Source organism: Macrosteles quadrilineatus, unplaced genomic scaffold (genome assembly GCF_028750875.1).
Source record: "Macrosteles quadrilineatus isolate MER2022 unplaced genomic scaffold, UCM_ALF_1.0 Scaffold_5__1_contigs__length_97177068, whole genome shotgun sequence".
NCBI classification, from domain to species: Eukaryota; Metazoa; Arthropoda; class Insecta; order Hemiptera; family Cicadellidae; genus Macrosteles; species Macrosteles quadrilineatus.
In genome coordinates this window covers 50,100,472-50,123,489 of record NW_026542598.1, presented here as the reverse complement: position 1 = coordinate 50,123,489, position 23,018 = coordinate 50,100,472, and the positions used below count along the sequence as shown (strand labels likewise).

The 23,018-nt window shown below is 34.5% G+C and overlaps 1 protein-coding gene across 1 annotated transcript; it reads right to left on the bottom strand.

The window, feature by feature from the left end:
- Positions 1-1,055: 1,055 nt before the first annotated feature.
- LOC128994853 (E3 ubiquitin-protein ligase NRDP1-like) lies at positions 1,056-18,380 on the bottom strand. Its single transcript, XM_054419668.1, has 7 exons — positions 17,930-18,380; positions 14,676-14,818; positions 14,374-14,530; positions 12,345-12,476; positions 10,119-10,274; positions 3,144-3,317; positions 1,056-1,944 (listed from the first exon to the last, which is right to left on the bottom strand). The coding sequence occupies exons 1-7, from the start codon at positions 18,017-18,019 to the stop codon at positions 1,843-1,845; spliced, it is 954 nt and encodes a 317-aa protein (XP_054275643.1). The 5' UTR covers positions 18,020-18,380; the 3' UTR covers positions 1,056-1,842.
- Between the last annotated feature and the right edge of the window lie 4,638 nt (positions 18,381-23,018).

Genomic DNA, 23,018 nt, shown 5'->3' with positions numbered 1-23,018 from the left:
TTAAAATTAACATGACCGAGATTAACTACAATCACAGAATGCTCCTAATGACTAGTTAATTTAAATCAAATTCCTTTCTTACTAAACGAGGCATTACATAACTAAAATGTATTATATATATTTATTTTATGAAAAATATCAAAAAACAAAGAAGACATGAACATAGAGGATAAAATCTAGTTAGGAAAATTAAATTCTGATTCAAGATGTAAAAAAGATAAAATAACATAGCCATGGTCGGGAGAATAAGACTTAAAGCTGCAAGTCTTACTGTATTGAGACTTCAGAGTCTTAATTAACAAAGTTATTTGTTTTATCTTATAAAATTGTAATTTTGTTGCTATATCTTTCCTTGTGACAAGTAAACATAGTTTATAATAATACAGAAATAACTAAGGACATATATTGCAAGAATCAAAAAACAGTTTTTAGGAAAGTTATTATCCCACACGCTCATTTTTTTAACTTATTTTGTATATCCAATGTGGAATTTATTTAATATTTGTTTCACTTAATGGTTATTGAAAAAAAAACACATTAACTATGTATTCACAAAACAATGATAATGGCATGAAAATGTACCTAATGTTAAAGAAAACATAACTTTTATAAAAACATATAAAAGAAAAATTTATTTTTTCAAATCCTACAAGTAATTTTATTTTCATACAACAAATATTTAGTAACCGAGTATGTTGTTCACAAGTAATATCCTTAACCCATTTGCACCGTCTTATTTATTTACCAAAAATTCCAGTATCACTGAAACATTAAAAATAAAAAGATATACATTTGACTATTTTAATGATGATTTATAGTATTTTATAGCTGAAAATAATAATAAAATTTAGATTTTTTATTATTTTGACAATTAGGATTAGGATATGTTTACACTATTTTTTGTATTTCTAAAAAAAATAGGTGCATATACTTGCCTGAAAAATATTAATACTATTTTTTTATTGTTATATAGTATTCTATAGCTCTGACAATAATATAAAACATATAATGTATATAAAATTTTGTATATTATATGTACATGTATATGTATTTAGGACACGTTTACACTTTTTTTCATATTTTTATTAAAAATAATTAAATAGCTGCCTGTATTACGTAAATATGAAATCATTCAAGGAACATAATATTTTGATGAACAAATTTAAATATTATATGTATATATTGTACGTATAAATGGTTTATTTGAAGAAAAATCAAATTTTCAAATTCAATGGCTGACGCCATTGAATTTGCCAGCCATTTGTCAGCCATTTTTTTTTATATGTTTTCCGATGCAAATGGGTTAATATGTAGTTGAAATAGGTGTAACTGTACCTTATAGACAAACATGTTCAATTACAATACAGGTATATAAAATATATACTTAATATATATGTATTTGCTTTACTTTAAATATATTCACTATTCAAAAGTATACAATATCTTTCATCCTCCAAAGATGGAGAAGTTGATAGACTTACCATACAAATTAAAAACATAATAACGAATAAGCAACGGAATGTATTGTAGGTGGGATTTCTACATTGCAGACAAGTCTCAAAGACAAAATATTTACTCTATTCTTGTTGCATCAGTCAGTATCAAGGAAAATCTGATAATCTTGAAATCTACAAAATTTGCAGGGATTAACCACAAACAATCAAATTAAAGCTTTAAACATGGACAAAAGTTGCTGGATACATAGATAAACGTTGCAAAGGATTAAAACATAACAAAATAACTAAAATGAGTTACCTAACGTAAAAATTCACTTATGGAGCTATAAAAGCAAAATAAGTAGATTTATTCACAGCACCGATGCAAATGATGAGACCTAAGAGTTTAACTTTCTTCTATACCATGAGCGAAGATCATCACCAGACCAGGTTCAGCCATCATGTCTTCATTTATGTGAAGATTGTCACACTGAAGAACTACGACTGCCTGAAAACATCGGGTATGGGTGAATATGTAATTTAAAACTAATTATGATGTTTTCACCAGAAACAATATAAGTGTCCATTAGTGTAATAACTAGAGCCAGTATTTACCAATATGTTTTTTTAGAGTCAAAAGTACTACTTAGTCTCGTTGATGTAATTAAGGGTGGAATATGTAGCCTACAAATGTTTTATATTTTACAAACCTAAATAACTTAGTATTTAACCATAAGTAATGCACCTTTCCCTAGAATTTTGTACTTTCGCAATTCATCAATCTATCTATATATTAATAGGCAAGCATGATTCTTTAAAACCTTTTTTCTCAGCTCGTGTGCATCACAGGGAAAATCTACGCATGCTGTCAGAAAGATATTTTCCTGTAGATGTGCAGAATTTCTTTAAAAACTCAAATAGGCTCAAATATAAGCACAAAAAATTAATTTGAAATTTAAAAAAATTAACATGGGCTTTACGGGTTGTCATGCTGGTGACGCATATATAGCTAACTAAATAATTTCAACCACGTTCTAACCCATTCTTGACTGTATAGAGTTGCTGATGAGCTGATGTGCCAGCACAAACAATCCTGGGGTATATGTATTTTAAACTTGACCACGTACCACCACAGTCGTCTCTGCATACCATAGGTTGAGAAACACTGAATTAAAGGACAAACTATCCCATTTTGATGAAAATACAAATGTGTAAACCTAAGTTTTTTTTAACAAGTTCGCTAACCAGCATAATTGGACCATGGGAACAAGGTTTTATAAGGATAAAAATAGGGTTTTCCCATTTTTTACCCTTAAAACATAAAACCTTGCAATTTTTTGCAATGACAAACCTTGATTGTCATTGCTGTATTTATTTGTTGATTCAGTTATTTTCCATAGCGACGATGACGATATGAATGTTTTAGTTTTGTGTCATAGACGATGTGCTGTAGCGTCGATGGGAAAGTGAAATTGAAATTATTACGTCGTGGGAAACTAATGATGATTTAAGTAACCTTATGAACATTTTGACCTCAGTCACAAACGTCATTATATACAGTCTATCCGGGAATGTCGGATATTTAACGGATAGTGTCAGATACCAAATTTGGGCTTGGGGAAATTTTGGATATCCGCACACCTCTACTTATTAATCTACTTTTATATCACGACAGATACACTGGTAGGCCTACTCTCCCTCACTTACTTGTTTGCCAGGGATCCTCTTACACACGTAGTTCTCGTATTGCCGTCGGTTGTTTTGCCGAGTCTCCAGTGAGTTGAGTCCCGACGGCCAGCTTCGCTCGTGACAGTTGTCCATCAAGTCGTCTATGATGTGTGTCGGACAACCAGACTCATTCAGCGATCTCCTGATCATTGCCTGTAATGCCATAATGTGTTAGCATTCCAAATTTTAAAGTTGGTACCTTTGACATGGAAATAATTTCATGGTTTCTTACCAATCATTATTATTATTCTTACAAATTTAGGCCTATTACATTTTATGTCTTTTAGCGAATTTCCCATAGAGGGAATAAGCTTTTACCGTAGATCTCATGGTAAGCCTCACTCGGGACCGATTTACTTTTTGTAGTTTTGATGTCCCCAGAGGCCAAAAACACAATACGTTCAGATTCATATATGTCCGTTAGCATGATAGCTCAAGCAAAAATCATCAGATTTGAATGAAACTTGGTACACACGTAAAAGCAGCTGACAAAGCTAGTAAAAACAAACCACCAAAGAAGAAGGAAAAAGAGTCAAAATATGACAAAATTTTTATGTTGTTCTGTAGAACCAAATTTTGTAAACAAAAAATAATATAAAGGCCTATATATATTACATTTATATATAGCAAATTATATATATATGATTTGGTGGAATAGCAGTTTAAGTTTAAATTGAACTCTCTTTCCACTAAGCTACCCTGATTTTCAAATACTAACAAAAGTTTTGGGAAAATGTATAGAAATAAAACTACAGTAGAACCTCGCTTTTATCAGAGGAACGTGTTTATTGACATAAAAAAATAGTAAAGCTGCGTTTTGAACAGACCACAGATAGGTAACTGAAAACTTCGGTTAATTTAACATGATATAAAACAGTAATTTCTAACTCAATCATAAACAACACCTAATAATGTATAAATGGACTTAAATGTGATAAATTGCATATTAAATTATCAAAATACAATTAGTAGGCTATTGCCAATCATGATAATTATGTTAAGTCATTAACCTTGGTTCAGTAATAAAAACTTTAACGTTTAAAACCACAGCTTTCTCAAAATTTTAATCAAACAAATAAATTGCCAAACATTGTGTAGCAAAATCAGCGTGCCTAGTTTATTTCCAGACAAATTCCAGACTTTTCTAGACAAATTCCAGATTTATTAAGACTAGTTTTTTCAACAATTGTTGACCAGACATCGTGTGTTGATACCGGAATGTATCGATTCTCAATTCTTGATACCAATACAAATTTTTATAATTGAACCAACACCAACCCCTGTCTTTATGTCATTAAGTATTATTAACAAAACGTTTTTTCAAAATGTTTTCAATTTAGATTTTTTGGATGATAAAAATCTTCCACGACCAAGTAGACATCATTGATTGCCGCGGTCACAGGAACGTCATCGTCGTCTCCCGTGGTCTTGGAAACGTCATCATCGTCATCCGCGATCACGGCAAAATCATGATCATTTCACACGGCCGTGTAGACATCATCGTCGTCTCCCTCGATCTCGGAAACGTCATCATCGTCTCCTGCGGTCTCCAAAACGTCATCATCGCCTCCCGCGGTCATCGTCGTCGTCCGCGATCACGACAAAACATTTCCGGTGGCCGTGTAGAAATCATCGTCGTCTCCCGCGGTCTCGAAAACGTCATCTTCGTCAACCGCGATACATTTCCCGAGACCGTGTAGACATCATCATCGACTCCCGCGGTAACGGTAACGTCATCATCGTCGTCCGCAATCGAGGCTAAATCATGAACATTTCCCGCGGCCGTTTATTCATCATCGTCGTCTCCTTCGGTCAAGGAAATGTCATCGTCGTCGTCCGCAATAGAGGCAAAATCATGAACATTTCCCGCGGCCGTTTATTCATCATCGTCGTCTCCCTCGGTCACAGAAACGTCATTGTCGTCTACCGCGGTCAAGGAAACGCCACCGTCGTCGTCCGCAATCGCAGCAAAATAATATATATTTCCCGCGGCCGTGTACACATCATCTGACTCCCGCAGCCACAGAAACGTCATCGTCATCGTCCGCGATCACGGCAAAATCATGAAAATTCCCGACTTTGTTATCAAAATTAAGACTAAATCCCGACTTTTCAAGACCATTTTGAAATTCAATACTAATTCCTAACTTTCCCGTTTTTCTAGAAAACCTGAAAATAAAAAACAGAACAATAGAAAGTCTAGCCCTCCACACAACAGCTTCCCGAAAACAGGCGGGTTTGCAAACCCTTTGTTTTGTTGAATCTAAAGCCGTACAAGCGCTAGAATCGGGTCGCTATCTTTACTCTACGTTCTGGGGGATTGCTAGGCTTCATGACAAAACTACATGACGGCCGTTTCCTCCTGGTCTGTGACTAAAAATCAGAGCATCTCTTAGTTTGCGCTGTCGTCTTTTGTTATGGTTATGGTTACGTGAGTTGTTGTGTGTTTGTTTTGGGTTATGTGTACAAAATGAGTGATGATTTGCGATTTAGTGAAATTAGGGATTTATTAAACGAAGAAATAAGTGATATACATGATGACAATGTTGAAGATGACTTCGATTTGATTTAGGTTTACCGCCTCAGAATATTGATTCAGACTCAGAATCCTTACTGGACTTTTCAAGTGGAAGTGGGGAAGAATACATTCCTGATTACGATAATTTGGACACAAGTGATAGGGAGGAAGATGTTGATGATCCAGGGGAGCCTGAAGTACCTGTAATGTGCCTAGTAATGATGTACCTAGCAGTAGTAGGCCTAGGCCTAGGCCTAAAAAGAAAAAAAGTTCCTCCAAATTTGCTCTGGATTTGAGTTCCACCAGAACCTGAAAAGAAGAACAATTCAAAATTTACTAGGAGGAACACTGGCATTCAAAATCTCCTGCCTAGAAATAGTAGCTGTATTAAATGCTTCTATCTTTTCTTTACCCAGGCTATCTGGAATATAATTAGTCAGTGTACAAATGCAGATGGCGGGTTATGGCCTGTCAGGGATTAGATAGGTCCCGTGTGTTGCTTGCACTATGTTGCGTTCAGGGACTCCATCATGGTCTGTCGGGGTTTCGGCCCTGGGGGAACCCAGTTGGAGGGACGTAAAACCAAGTAACCGGTATCCCTGGTTAGGATTGAGGGGCAACCCTCTTCCGAAGGGTTGCTTCGGCAGCCGGTGAGCCTGATGACCTTAAGTCATCCACCCATGGTGTGCCTAAGGTTGGTTCGTATGCTCCGGCCTACACCATGGGGCCTGGGTATGTTTAATTATAGGTACCGGGTTGAAGTCGAGGGGTTCTGGCTCTGTCACAAAATGAAATGAAGTGTACAAATGCGTCGGCAAAGAAAACGCTTGAAAGACAAAACTTGTCCCCACAATCGAGAATAAAAATTTGGACTGACTGTACTGTTGCAGACATAAAGAAGTTTTTTGGTTTATTCATAAACATGGGGATTTGGAAAATTAAGAATATAACAGGCTACTGGGATACAAGAGAATCTCAGTCACATCCATTTTTTGCTAAGACGATGAGCTACAACAAGTTTGTGGAACCTCCAACTTGGACAATGGACACCCAAGAGGCCATCCAGAATTCGACCACTGGTTCAAGGTAAGATATCTGTTAGACCATTTAAAAAAATCTTTCACAAAATATTTTGTTCCGGGACAGAATGTATGCTTCGACAAGAGCCTTATAGGCATGTAAAACCGTTGTGCCTACATACAATATGTTCCTATGAAAAAACACAAGCAGTTTGGCATTAAAAAAATTGAAACCTGTGATTCTGCTACACACTATGTCTTACACCTTGAAATGTACAGTGGCACAGATTTCTCGATTGATAAACCAGGGCCATTCGTACAAATATTTGTGTGAGGTGATGGAGAAAAGAGGTCTCCTCGAAAAAGGCCATCATCTGTTCACCGACCAATTTTACACCAAAGTACCTCTAGCATTGAAGTTGCATGAAAGGAACATCACTGGAACTATAAACAAGAATTCTCAGTTCCTTGCAACAACACTAAGCAATACTGAATTAGATGCTGGACAAACTCTTTACTTCAGGCACAAAGACGTCCTTCTCATTTCATTCAAGCAGAACGCTTCAAGAAAATTGGTTTTTGCCCTGACCACTGCTTGCCATGCAGAGGACAAACTTGTCCAGAGGGGGACACTCCGCACCAAAAGCAGCAAGTGCTGAACAAATCAAATAGAGTATGTGCTGTACGCAGCAGAAAGGCAACATATTGGTGTCCAGGCTGCAATGTAGGCAACACAAGGAGTGCTTTCATCAACTTCAGCACTATTGGAGGCATTTACAAGCCAAAAAGAAGAAGAAAGTGTCGGAACTCCAGTAGGCCTAAATGAACCCCAGACAGTGCGGTTTTAAGTTTTAAGGTTTTAAGTAATATAGTTGTTTAATTTTTTTCTTCTGTAATTTGTAAAGTAACCCCTATAGTGTATATTTTCTTGTTTGTAAGTGAACAATGAACAAAATGTATATCTTGGATTTTTAAGTTAGTGTACATTGAGTTTTTTACATAGGGGGACACCAAGTGTATATTTAAATGTTTGGGCAACTTTTGGATTCGGGCCCATACCAGAGACCTGATAAATAAGGTAAGGATATCAAATATGTATTTTTTAGATAGGCCAGTTTGTCTAGTTTTAGAACATGTGCAACATTATACATGTCAGTCAATTTGTAAACATTTTATTTAATTTTAACTAAAACTTTGCAAAATCACTGAAAATCGCTGGACCTTTTGGGGTCCTGTAATGGACCCTTGGAGGGCTAGTAAGCTACTGCTAGTCATAGGCTATTGCTACGCTGTTTCAGGATAGAAGAATGTCGATAAAAACATTAGATAACGCATAAAAAAGTATAAAATAATAGTTGCCTACTTATAGATGATAACAACAGTCGTCAATCAGGGTGTCCACCAGGCCAACCAGAAAAAATTCATGAGTAATTCATGAGTAAAAAAAAAAAATTCCAGGTAGTTCAGGTCGTACTTTTTATACTAAAATTTCCAACGTGTTTTGCCCCAACTCCCGCAATGCTGTTTTAGCGCGAACACAGCTCGCTATTTTAGTTATCCGAAAGAGCATTCTCAGTTAAGGAAAAAAATTATGATTGCTGAGATATTGCCTAACACATTTTTTCAATTTTTATATATTACTGATTAAATAATCCAAAAATTAAAAACTAATCCTTAAACCTGCAATTTATTAATAACTTCTTAAAAATATTAATATGTCTATACCAAAATTTATCGCATTTCTCTACAGACACCTGAAAAAAAGATTCTTAATACTGATAATTGCAATTTTACCAAATTTTCTGAAGGATTACTACACCAACCCCTGGCTTTAAGTACTTTCATATAGTATAATTTTGGAGTAATGGGTTGTTTTCCAAGTGGCCTACAGAAATAATAATGCAGAAATTACAAAAATTGCACGTAGCCAATTTATGTTTTAAACCCTTCTAAACACATTAAATAAATACCACATTAAAGGTAAATGAAGATATTTCTCCCTCGATCACAGTAAAGTTATCATAATCTTCCTCGATCGTAGCTTAATTCAAATAATTTTCCGTGGTCATCATCGTCAAGCAATATTTTTGGACATCATCATCCTTTCCTGAAGTCACGGAAACGTCATCGTTGTCTTCCGCGGTCACGAAAACGTCATCGTCGTCTCCCGCGATCACGGATACGTCATCGTCGTCTCCTGCGGTCACGGAAACGCCATGGTTGTTTCCCGCGGTCACGGAAATGTCATCGTCGTCTCCCGCAGTCACGGAAACGTCGTCATCGTCTCCCGCAGTTACGGAAACGTCGTCGTCGTCTCCCGCGGTCACGGAAACGTCATCGTCATCTTCCGCGATCACGGATACGTCATCGTCGTCTCCCGCGGTCGCGGATACGTCAACGTCGTCATGCGCGATCGTGGCAAAAATTTCCCAGTTAAATACAAAATTCACGCATAATTCCCGGTTTTCCCGGTCGGTGGACACCCTGTAAATACACCGATAAAGATAACAATGACATAAAAAGATTGCTTATTATTCTTCCTCTTTGTTCTTATATTCTTTCTATTCTCTTCAACCACCCATTCAACAAGTTGTCATGGTTACCAAATACCCAATCACAAAATGTTGTGACATAGCAAGCGAACTTCAAACGGATGTGTTGATGTGTAGGCCTTAAGGAGCAAACAATTAATTGTCAGTGCAAACAGATAGCTTGGCCTTGAAGCTTTGTTCAACATGTCTTTGTTTTGCTTCTGTTTACTTTTTTTCAAATCAACTTTGATTTTTCAAAAACAATAATTTGTGAGCCTACTGCATATAATGGGCAGAAATAGTTAAATTTTAAAAAAATTCAATACATTAGACTAAATAAACACAATTTTTAAAATTTTCTAGGTATTTTTCTTAGACAATGTGGTTCCTATTTTGACGGCGGAACAGTCGGACCAAGCGAGGAGTCGTACCATCCGAGGTCAGATTAGCGAGTTTCTACTGTTTAGTTCAATGCAGATCTTGGATGTATGATGGAATCTATTTAGACTAGGCGTATAGAAAATATTCTTTATAAAAAGTGTTCATGAAGAACAGTTAAAGTGTAACGATAAGTCAACATGTTGATGTTATTCACATACTTTTTACAAACCTCAGAAAATCAATAGTTTTTTTTACAAGTCGTGTTGCTAGGGTACACTCGAGATATTTCAGTATATGAAGGTCTCTCTAGCAGCCAATGAGTTTGTTCTTGAATCAGATTGGGATAGTTTCCTGCTTTATGTATTAGGACTAGGAGAAAGGTGAGAATATCTTTTTTAGGATGGTTTTCTTTTAGTGAGTGTTTGCAAGAGTGAAATATTATGCATATCTGGTGTTGTGTTAGTGTAAGCTAGAATGTGAGATTTAGTTTGTTGCAGAGACTTACTTGCAGCATGTCATCAGGTGTAGAGATCATGCCACCCCAGCGGGTGACTCTCGCTCGAGTGAGAGAGTTGGACCATCTCACTACCTCGTCTCTCTCCATCTCCTCCGCCAACGCTCTCATTGTCGGGTTGTGGACTCGCATTGCTCTCATGAAATCCTGTTTCAACAATACAAAACAAATAAATTGGCTACTTGCCATTGAAGCCTTCACTCTTTGCTAAAACTATTAGTGATGAGACAAAATTTTAACGGCAAACTTTACACAAATTCCAGTTTTTTTATAAGGAGAATGAAGGGACTATCAATAATAGCAATAATTACATTGAGTAGATAAAACATCTAAGACTGTTAGATACTAAAACTGTGAACCATAGATACAAATAGCCTCTCCTTACAACTAAAAACAATACTTTCTCCATATACTATGGTATAGGGGGAGAAAGTAAAAACATGAACAGAGTAATTTAAGGAGAATATTTTAATTACAAAAACAAGTTTTCTAATATTAGTAATATTTAGCCATTAGAGTGGCTTTTAAATGTGGCTCACTTAGTCTATATGGTCAGCCAGGTTTTGCCAGTGTTCCCACGAAAATATTTATCTTAAGTGAATTCCCTGACCGAGTTTTGTTAATTTCCCTGACCACGGCATATTATAGGTACCGTGCTATGAGTTTTCTTAATATTTAGGTATAAGTTAAGTTTTTATAGCTTAAATACAACTTGTTTTATTTAATACGACCTCCACCATCCCCATAGCCACCATTACACCTCATTTTAGTGAATTTACCATAGGGAATAAGCTATTACCACAGTTCTCATGATAAGACCTAGACCACCGACCGATTTACTTTTTTTGTTTTGACAAATTTGTTTATTTCATATTAAGCTATCAAGATTTTAATAAAAAGCACTCTGTAGCCTACTATATTTTCTATAGCAACAAACCTATGTACGAGTACTTGTTAAAATTAATCTTATTCGAATAGGAAATAATTTTAAAGGAATATTTTTAAAATCCAATATTGGGATCTATCTATCTATATATTAATAGGCAAGCATGTTTCTTTAAAACCTTTTTTCTCAGCTCGTGTGAATCGTAGGGAAAATCTACGCATACCGTTGGAAAGCTATTTTCCTGTAGGTGTGCAGAATCCCTTTATCAATTTAAATAGGCTCAAAGATAAGCACAAAAAATGAGTTTAAAAATTTGAAAAAATTAACATTGATCTTATGCGTTGCTATGCTGGTTACGAAATAACAACGAAATATAAACAGAAAATCAAAACAAATGGAGGAAACTCCAATCACATGTTTTATTTACAAGTGTGGGGTGAAAATAGATAAGTGAGTACATTACATATTTTTGGTCGAGTTTCGACCACTGGACGACCTCTCGTATTTATTAATACAATACCAAATAAGAAATAAAATTCTAAATACTTACAGCCCTAAATAAAAAAAAAAAATGGGAATAAATATTACATACACACCACAGATTTGTCATAACTTAGTAATCTTTTCAGCAACTATCTCATTTCAATATAACATAATCATCCAAAAAATTAATGTGATCTATAGAAGTTTTTTGTAAATTTCCCTGACTTCATAGATAAACAAAATAATAACACATCATCATTCACAATATTTAACTAATCTTTAGAATTAGAGAATTGTTTTTGATTTTTGATCCAAACTTTGGGATATGTCCCCGTTATTCAGGATCTGTGGTTTTCAGATGAGAATCATGTGATATGATTCCGATCAAGGAAGACAGACTTCTGTGAAGATTACGCAATTGAAAATTAATTGTCGACTTTACTGTTGAATAAAAATATTGACAAAATATGTTTACTATATAGCTAAAATGGTTATCAAATAAAAAATCACAATGTTTTGTGAAACGACAAATCCTTCACACCAATGGTACTGAGGAGTTTTGAGGAACCGAGAATTGTAGCTATCCCATCCCTACTAATTATCAATTGGAGTTAAGAAGCCATAAGAGTAACCAGGCAAATACAGATTTTGCAACTTGAGTTTTGAGGTTTGATTTTTCAGTTGTAGTCTCAAGATTCGTTATTTCTGGTTTTGACCATCTCTAAACTGCACCCTACTAAGTTGGATGGCATACATGAAAGTATGAAACTAATGTCATACATAGGTTACTACAGAACAATAGATAGCCTAAGTTTCCATCTTCCAATAAAGTATTGTAAGTGATGTACCTTAAGTAAGTGAATTTCTCTTTTTTGCTGGTTCAGCTGAAATTTGTAATCCGCAATTTCTTTTTGAAAGTCTGTCATTTTCTGCTGCTGAGAATGGATTAGGGATCGTAGCTCCTTAACACAGTTGTGATCCTGCATCAATAAATTGATGTTAGCAGCAAAAAAATGTATTGTCAGAATAAATTATGTAATTTCAAGTGAATCTGTTTGCAATATTTATAATATGTCAACAATCTGTTTAAAAGTAACTTAAAATTCAACAGAAAATAAATTCATCTCTTAAACAATACCTTGACAAAGTTTATAGATTTACTGGTGCTAAAGAATAACATAAATCTAATCAAATCTTTAATCAGTAAATAACATGCGTTACATGAGATAAAACTATAAGGTAATCACCATAACAATAACTCAAAAACATGACTAGGCCTACAGCATTTTAATGTCATCAAACAATCTATTCAAAGGTTTCAGACAACAAATATCATCAGTTCAACAATCACACTTGGCAAGGAATTAATTTGGAAACTAAGTTATAAAACTACTTATAAATAAATAAATAAAAACTTGACTGTGTATGATTTTAAACAAGCAGGAACATAAATCAAGCATACCTCCATTATAAAACCAGGCAATAGTTGTAATTGTAAAACATAGCTGATCTTCAGTAGGATACAGCCAGAAAAATCTAATATTATAAATTCTTTGGAAGATTAAAAATTATCACTTAGAAAAATCTGTTGAAACTTAATAAACTTATATCTGGAATAAGATTGTACTCAGAAGAGTAACTAATTAATATTGTATCCTTAGCCTAATGCTAAACAATGTAACTTCACTCATAGGGTCCTATTATTGAAATGTTTGACAGTTGAGTCAATCGTCAACACTCAACTCAACCAACAACATGATTTGGTATTTTTGAAATCCAACAGTTGAGAAGTGAGCTCTTATAGTCCTCGCCACCCAAACTTGAGGCAGCACAAGGCCGCACGCCGTATATCTAGTGCGGCCTTTGGCTGCCTCAAGTTAGGGTGGCGAGGACTATAGTCAATAGCTGAGTCACTCGTTGGGAAATGAAAGCGGCAACATCGCACGAAATACAGATGACATCATTTTGAACCAACCACAGTGCAGAATGGCTTGCAAGCTTCGATTTAACATCTCACTCAAAATTCTGCATCCTTTTCTCAGCTAATCTCAATCTGCCATATTTCGAGAAACTGAGATAAACTGTCAGCTCCGTCCGTGAGGAATTGAGGTTATGTCTTAATCATAGTGATTGCAAAAGTACCTTGTTTAAGTTTTAGAAATAAAATTAACTATGGACTGGGGGCTTGTTTTAGGCTATAGCTCTTTCTATCTAGGTATACCCGTAGTAAATTAATTTCTTTCTTCGTCTCTATTTAAGAACAAATAACCTTACTTTAGTTGCCTTCATTGTTTTGTTTCACGTTATTTTAATTGTGTTTTAAGTTAAAGCTTAAATGGATATTATTTGCCATTGCACTGAAAGCATACAGTAACTTAAATACACTTGATCCCTTTATTAGGTGAATTGTGGCATTGAAACAAACAAACTATGGTATTGTTTCCCTTTACCACAATCTTTAATAAATAATAATAGTCTATTTCAAAGTATTGCAACATCCCAAAAAGGATAAAACCCTTGATTTGATAGTCTAGAAACGACACAGTAAATAAAAATGCAATTTATTCTACAGAAAACAATTAAATAAAGTATTGGGTGCAATGACAAAGACAACAAATACCTAACCTCTAATCACAATTTAACAACTAAACAAAGCAATAACAACATGGCTGACTTAAATAGAGCAATTTTAGAGAGAAAGAACAAAGTGCAGTCAACCGTCCACTCAACAGCTCAATAGGTGGAGAGTAGTTTTGGTTGAATAAGTCAACTGTCAATCGTTTGAAAAATACGAAACAATAAGAGAGTGAGTGACTCAACAGTCAATCATTTAAAAAATGGGGCCCATAGAGTTAGGTAGTTTGAGGATTAGGCTACCTTCAATTCATCCATAGGTATGATTAGACCACAGCCCTGTTCACAAGGCACCGGTCGTTTGGGGTTGTGCTCACACTCCTCTAGATGGGCAGGAAGTGAGTCTAGCTTCAACACAGCCTCACATCCATACTGAGAGTTGTCACAGCTAATACACAGCCTGAGAACATGACATCAATTATTAGAGTCTTTAACTCTAGACATTACAAATATGTTATACAGCTAGAATGTAGGCTAATGTCAAAGGAAAAAATTAAAACTATGTCCATAACTCCCCTTTTTTATAGTTATTATTTACAACTTACCGAGAAAGAAGATTACGAAGGATACGAGGCACTGGTCTAAGCTGTGCAGATGTGATTGCTTGCCTATCAACAGGACACGTTGGTTGTCTGGATATCCATTCATGAATACAACTTCGGCAGAATGCATGTTCACACAGTGGAGCCTGAAAATAACTTGTGTTCATAATTATCGCAACTTGAAAAATAGCCTAATCTTAAATGTATAGTATAGGCTAACTTATCAATTAAGTTAAGTTAAGTCTTCTTGATTTTTTGATTACAACGAACTATAAGCTTATGGGACATTAAGTTACTTTACAATAAGTCAATTTACAACTTCCTAGTCCCATTTTGATAATTGACTGATAATTTATAAATATCAAAGAAACTTTCTCTGAACCATCTAAAGATCCTACAATTGCTTAGGCTAACTTAAAATGACATTTTGAGCAAAAGATGCTAGAGAATTATGAGCAGAATAGTTACCGGTATCAAAAATGTATAGCCTTGCCAATAATCTAACAAAGTAAAAAACCCTTGCTAAGCTTATTGTGAAAACAAATAGGTGGCGCTAAGGCCCCTTCTTAGCCTTCCAGAGGTCCCATCACAGAAGTAACCTCCAGGGATGTTTTATTTTATGCAATTATATTATTTTGAGTGTTGTCGGCAGTGTGAGTGTTACTGTACCTCACGCACCTCATTCCTAGAATCGAGTGAAGGTCAAAACTCACCCCTACTATTTTATATTTTTTAGTTTTGTAAGAGGCTGGAAGTAGCTTCCTTGTGCGCCCTGCCGATTCTTGTACAGCCTGGAGGCAACTTCCGTGTGCAACCTCTAGTTTAGTGTGTGGGTTGATTTATTGCATGTAGGCCTAAATAATATTTTTTTTACGATGCATGACATTATTTAGTAAATAGCCTATATAGTTTTTACAAGATGAGTGAAGAGGTCAAATGTTGAATTGCAACACTCTTAGCCAGTGCTGAAAGGGAGATTCACAAACGACGTAGGTATGTACAGAGTCATTTAGTATTAAGATACCCACTAAGTTAAATTACTTCAAACATCAGGTATTGTGAGTGTTATCATCTAGAACCACATTATATTACATTGTGGTAAAATTTAAATGAACTTCTTGTAAAAGATTTCTTCATATACTTTGATGTTACAACATTTAATAGAATAAGAATAGTTTAATTTTATATTTATATACCTAATCTAATTAAGTTATTTTATAATTAAGAGTTCACTAAACACTTTTTTGATGTTTAAACTTAAAAATTAACTTAATTTGTGCACCAAAATACACGTTTTATATACGTTTTGAAAACCAATGCGCCCTCTGAAAGGTTAACTTATGTGAGCGAAAAGAGCAGAACGATGGGAGCGACTACATTTCAAACCAAACTATAGGCCTAAGCATAGGAGCTTCCTTACTTAATGGGCAATAGTATCAATAGGCCTACTTTGGCAGCATGCATTACGAGCGTATTTTGAAAATTCAAACCATTTGACAATTTGTATCTTGCCACTGTTTTCGCTCATAAAGAGTTGGTCGTGTCGCTAACAACGCTCGAACATAGAAGTCTCGGCCAGACAGCGCGAGCGTTCTCAGCGGCATTGACGGTTAGTTTTATTTGTGTTCAGTAGCTTTTGTTCTACCACGTGCATTCATCATGTCTGAGGAAGAATTAATTTCTTCAATGCAATGGTAGCCTATCCTTCATTATGGGACGTATCTGACAGATAGCCTAGACCATCAAAACTAGCTAATGAAAAAAAAGGTCAAAGATCGCAGAAGAATGGAATGGAAATGGTAGGCCCTAAGTACTTTCCCAATATCACATGTCTAACGTGGGATTGGCTAGCCTATATTGTGTTTAAACATCAGTTAGGCTAACTTACCAAGTTATTCAACTTAACTATTTGGTTCCGGAAAACCAAACAAAAATGTATAGACCTATAACTTAAGTTAGGTCCAGATAACAAAGAAGGAAATGGCGATATTAAAATGCGCTTGTTGCTTGTAGCGCCAGTCCACGTAGCTTAGGACACCAAAATCTACAACATTCTGGTGATTCAAGCGTTCCACTAGCGTCGCTACTGTTGCTCACATAGGAAGGGGCCCAAATACTGTACAAGGCCTCATCTTCAGCATTCTCATTTTAGCGAATTTCCCTATAGGGAAGTAGCTATTACCGTAGGTGGCACGGTAAGACCTAGACCCGGGACCGATTTACTTTTTCATTTTGATGTCCCCAGAGGCCAAAAACACTATTCGTTCAAATTTTTATATATGTATATATATATATAGACTTATATATATATATACGTCCGTGAACGCGATAACTTGAGTAATTTTTGTCCGATTTTGATGAAATTTGGTTTAAAGGTGTAAAGCGGGATAAACTTGAATGAGTTCGCGAACCAGCACGATCGGACCATGGGAACGGGGCTTTATGGGGGGTTTTATGGGGTAAAAATTGGTTTTTCTCACTTTTTACCCTCAAAACACAAAATTTCCCAATTTCTCTTTAGACCTTTTTAAAGAGCTTAAAAAAACAAATAATTTAGTATATAAAAGTATTTTTGTTCGATTATTAGTAACGGAGAAAATTAAAAAAATTGTAAATTTAAAATTCCTATGTTATTCTTATGGAGAATATTGTCAAATGTTGTAGTTTGCTTGTTTATGAATATATTTTGATCAAACTTGGCAAATTTATTTATTTTGTACTAAGCTATCAATATTTTACTCAAAAACACACTTTATTAGTTTCCTTGTAGCAGCAAACCTAGGTACTCGTTAAACCTAATGTGCTAATGTGCTGCCTAAGGATGCTAATGTTATTAAAATATATTTAACTGAAAATCAATTCAGACAAATGGAAATTCGCTTAGTCGGCAGGTTTGCTGCGGCGGGGGTATTTTTATTAGATGTGGCACAACCGATATCCTATGTCGCCAGAAGATTGTACTTAGACCAGGCTAATCTAGGTCAAGTGAATTGTAAAACCATCACAATAACCTTTTGTATAACATATCCTAGGTCCACACATTGTTACGAACAATATATAGGCTACTTGCCCAAAATATTTCACAGACAAGACGAAACCTTTTTTATTGGGCCAGGCCTACTACCGCAAACAAATTAAACTTATCCTAGTCAGGCCAAGGTCTTAAGTTACTCCAACAATAACAATAATTTAGTAAATGGGCTGATTAACTATAGGCCTAATAAGGAGGTAGGCATACAAGTTCAAAATTTACTTACCTGAAGTGGATCTTCAAGCACTCCAGAACATATGGGACAAACAAGTTCCTCATCTACATCTCCAGAAAATCTATGGACATCAAATCCCATTTTTCTAAGGGTAACTACAATCTAAATAAAAATATAGGTATAGTAAAAACAGTTCTAGTTCCGGTAGGATGCTTTAACAGATGCCCATAACGATTCTGGTGATGGAAAACTTGAAAACATTAAAAACAAAACTGGTTACATCTTACATTACTGGCACTGACTTCCGTAGTTGATATCAAACACTGGGGGCATTTCTTTACAGATTTTAGTTAGTTGAAAAAAGGAAAAATCTAAGGTTTAAAATCGTAAAGGTAACATTTCCGAAACAAGAATCATAAGAACAGTCCCAACAAAAGAACAACATCAATAGCCTATCCCGAAAATTATCATGACAGACAGGTTAGAAAATATGAAAATAATCACTCTATTGACACTGACTGAAATAGAAGAACAAGAACAAGAAGAGAAGCTCACTCCACTACTCCACTCGCTACGCTAGCAGCTCGCGCAGCACGCACAACATAAGCAACACAACACAACACAAGCAACTGGACTGGAAAGGCGGCCGTGACTGGACTAGGACGACGGCGATGGTCAAAGCTGGAAACAGCCAAAGAAAAAGACTGTGAATAAAGAGCCAATAATACCAATCAGTAGTTATAATCCGTGGTTGTTATAGTATAGATACCTGATCAGTTACTTAATACCTTTGACTATCAATATCAATAGTCAATGTTAATACCAAAGCAAAAATATGGTTTAGATTCCACTATAAACTGTATTGTAGTATGTCCCTTCGTTTTCATTGGCTGTATGGGTTATTAAGGTCGATTCACACACATCAGTCCAGTCACAGTTCCGTTAACACTGTTAACAGTCCAGTCGCAGTTGCATCCGCAATTTCTCAGTCAATTGTCCGTCAGTTGGTTTCAGTCAGTCTTCCGTCTATAATATTTACAGTCAAAATTTTTAAATTATATACCTATACTCTATTAAATTATCATTGCCCATCTTGTTGATTGTTGCAAACAGTACTCAAAATACAAACGCAACCATTTAAATAACAATAACACTATTTTCTAACCTCAAACAGTTCCGTCAGGTGTCCGAACAATAAAAAATATCGGTGAAAAGAACCGTAACCGCCAATTCGGTACGATGGCATAGCTTATAATGTCATAGCTTATAATTGCGAATTTGTTGCATAGCTTATAATCTTGAAAATGTGGCATAGCTTATAATGGATAATTTAAATTGTTCCATAGCTTATAATCGTAGAAATGTGGCATAGCTTATAACGGTTTTCTTAAAATGTGGCATAACTTATAATGGCATAGCTCAAATGTGCTGCAGCTTATAAAATCTCGTTTGTTCCATAGCTTATAATTTTAAAAACGTGGCATAGCTTATAACGCGCGGGAATTACGTCATAGCGGATGGGACAGCTGATCGATCCTGAGTAGACAAAAAATTATCGTGCAATGGTCCTCAAATTATCGTATGGACTAGCAGCCGCTACTCGGCAATAAGAAGTCGCATTAAGTGCAGCCAACGTAGCAAAACCAAAAGTATTTCAAGTTATTTTTACTCCTGGACGACATATGTAATAGATGTATATATTAAATGGTTTTTTGTTGAATAATAGAATGATTTTTTGTATCTGCTGTTTTACTTTAATTATGTAAGCTGAAATATATTATCATAAGTTTGATATTGCTCGTGTTGCTTATTTATGCTATGCATGATAACAACTATTGTATAGGTAATATTTATATTGTAATATTGTGTAATACCGGTGTAAAAATACTTTTTCATAGATAAAACCGTAGACTATGCAACATAAGTAGACTTCTCATCCCATTGTTGATTTTGAAGCTTGTTTTTCGTGTCTATTTCATGTACGTCGACACTGATCGCTAGTGTAAACGAAATCTTGTTTCTATTATATTAGGGTAATTTTATGATTTGTGCTTTACTGTTTGGTTATATAACTAGGAGACCAGTTATTTTTATGATTAGATAGTTTTATTTGGTTAAATTAGGTTTTAAATAACTGAAATAACGATTAAGAAACATACTTTATTGTAAAAAAAACACAACCTCTACAGTCGGCATAGAATAGCAATAAAATTGGCTTCAGCTTTTCAACAAGAATGACAAATCTTCTAAGGGACTAAATGTTTGATCTATGATCAAAACATATTTAGTAGATTTGTCATACTTATGGAACAGCTTAAGCCCAAATTTTAGTTTTATTTCTGTACGGTGCAATGTAGATAATAGAGGTCATGTTTTGTTTACAATTTGTTTCTTATTATTTCACTGTTTACACCTTCATTTAGCCAAATAAAACGATCTTGTCATGTAGCGGTCAGTGTCACAGACAAGAACTACAAAATAGTGCAACCCCCATTCCTGTAAACATTATGTTTCAAAAGTTAAAGCAACTTTTCTGTTAAAAAGTAACCCAAGCATGATTTTTTATTGCAAGAAAAATTAAAATATTCTTCCCAAAGATCGGAAACATAAGTTTAACAATAGTTTTGTCCATTGATGTAATTTCTGTAATATCAAAAATGATATATCCAAGTATTTATAAACAGTACTAAAATTCTAAAATCCATACTGAACTCTACGTCATTAGCAAAACTTGACACAAGAAGGCACTTCCAAAATAGTCATAGTGTAATGTATTAAGGAATAAGTAATAAGTTCATTTAAGATTTTATTTGTATTGATCAAGTAATTCAGTACTAAGTAAAAGTGTAAAGAAAAAACGGATTTCTAACAACATATATTTAAATATAATAAATATTCAAATATATTTTTACTCGTAAATACTCTCAAATACCTCTCGACTGACTGGTTCTTTACAAATTGGTTGCCCCTGGGTTGGAAGAACTAAGTGAAGAAAAATATTACAACAGAGCGTTGGCAGTGGAAGCTTGATGTTAAATAAAAATTTAGTGAGCCCTGTGGAATAAAATTACCCCCAGAAGTCCTTAGGGGACGTTCTTGGTAGTGTTTAGTTCTTCCAAGGCTGAAAACAATCTTAAGACTACACTGACTCTACCTTGCACACTACCACACTAAACTTAGTGTTGCACCCAAGGTGTATCTTTTGTAGTGGATTCTTATTGGTTATAATTACGACTCTTTGAAAGAACTATATTTATGCTAGGATTGAAATACCAAAGGTTAATGATAATGAGCAAATAAATCACAATTCCATATATTTAAAAATAACTTCAGTGGAGGATAAATTACAATATAACGATGACACAAGGTGATGTGTTATGAAATGTATGGCCTTTTACCCTAATATATTTGCCATTAATGTTATCACTACTATCATAGACTAACCAACGTATGTTTTTATCTATGCTACTATATATCGAACCTCTCGGTAGAGGAATTAAGTGATTGGCGCGGTTACAATATAGCCGCGACAGTGACATTAAGGTGTGAAATTTTAATGTTTGAGACGATCCAACACTCACAAAATCCAAAGACAGGGTGGCTAGTGAAATCACATTGAAAAATTTCCTGACTTTTCCATGATGTTTTTAAACTTTCCCTGATCGACAAATTCAAATTACAATTTTAATACTAACTAAATCTTCAAAAGGACTAATCTTTATCTGAAGAATATCTTATGTTTGTTGACATGAAAAAAATACATAAAATCTATAGATACAGGCTTGTAGCTTATATTCAAACTTTGCAGCTTGCTTTAATAAAATTAAACAGAGTTTGATAAGATGATACACAGTTTATAACAAAATTTAATTTGTACAAAAACACAAAATGTATTTGTACAAACATATTTTTTAGTTTTCCCCGACACGGCATACGTACTCTCACCAGATCGACCTTTACTAACAATTATTTTAAAAAATTTACAATTTTCCCTGACTTTTCCAGATATTTAATATTCCCTGACATTTCCAGGTCACTAGCCACCCTGAAAGACTATAAAATTGAAGTGTAGATCTCGTTGTCCAATTTGTTACACAGTATAACTGTACGTAACTCAAAGCAATGGTATGAAAGATTATTTATTATTTATAGCTAAAGAGTGTTATGGCGGATACGTCTATATTGGAATACACTCCCACTAACTACAATCGCAAGCCATAATCGAACCTGCAGCCCTTCCAAGTGTATTAAATTTTCCAATTAATTTCACCATTGGCAATTGAGTGAAAATTTAAAAACGTACGTTTTTAGGAAAAGCACTTTGCAAACTTTTTTCCCCTTTTTTCAAAACTTTTATTTTTTTATTTCATTAACATTTGAATTTTCATTAAATGTTCATGGTAACGAAATATCTTTGGTTTTTTTTTTTTTTAAAGAGCATCTTTAGTGGAAAAACACAAAATCCTGTCACGACCATAACAGACGTTTAAATGAATATTAAAAATAGTTAATATTATTTTTATAACTACGTTTTGCTATAAACTAATTTACTTTTATAACCATTATAAAATAAAAAGGTCACTGAGCTTTTGGTATATTTGGTCTTTCTAGAAAAAAATAAAAAACTAAAAAATAAATAAAATCTTTATAAGTTTGTATAACTCCAAAAAAACTTACCTGAGACCCGAAAAATCGTTATGTTTGTATAGAGGTGTGCTCCTTTTGTGTCTAAAACATTGAAATATGACGATATTTTAATTTTTGAAATTTTTATGATAGAAATCATAAACGTGATGGTCAGGGACAAGCGGTACGGTCGTGAATTGTCTAAAATAATCTAAATCTTTCTAAACAATCCTTCAATTATACTGTTAGTTATAATAAAAAAATGTGTTTCAATTGAACTAAACGGTTCAATTTACAATTATATTAAAGTTATTGTCACGACCAAACACAGTATAATCCATAAGGCTGGATTGGTCGTGAAAAAACCCGCGATGGTCGTGAAACTTTGGTCGTGAAATTACGTGTTGGCTATGTTCTGGCGGTAGCCCTGCACCTCATGTTCGAGGATACAAAGTGGACTTCTAAGTTAATCTAGCAATTGAAATGTCTTATAAACAAAAATTAACACCATGTC

Coding starts and splice junctions, on each gene's coding strand:
- LOC128994853 (XM_054419668.1), bottom strand. CDS start 18,019: ATGGGATTTGATGTCCATAGATTTTCTGGAGATGTAGATGAGGAACTT. Junction 14,531..14,675: donor CTTCGTAATCTTCTTTCTCG/GTAAGTTGTAAA, acceptor TCATGTTCTCAG/GCTGTGTATTAGCTGTGACA. Junction 10,275..12,344: donor GAGAAATTCACTTACTTAAG/GTACATCACTTA, acceptor TTGTTGAAACAG/GATTTCATGAGAGCAATGCG.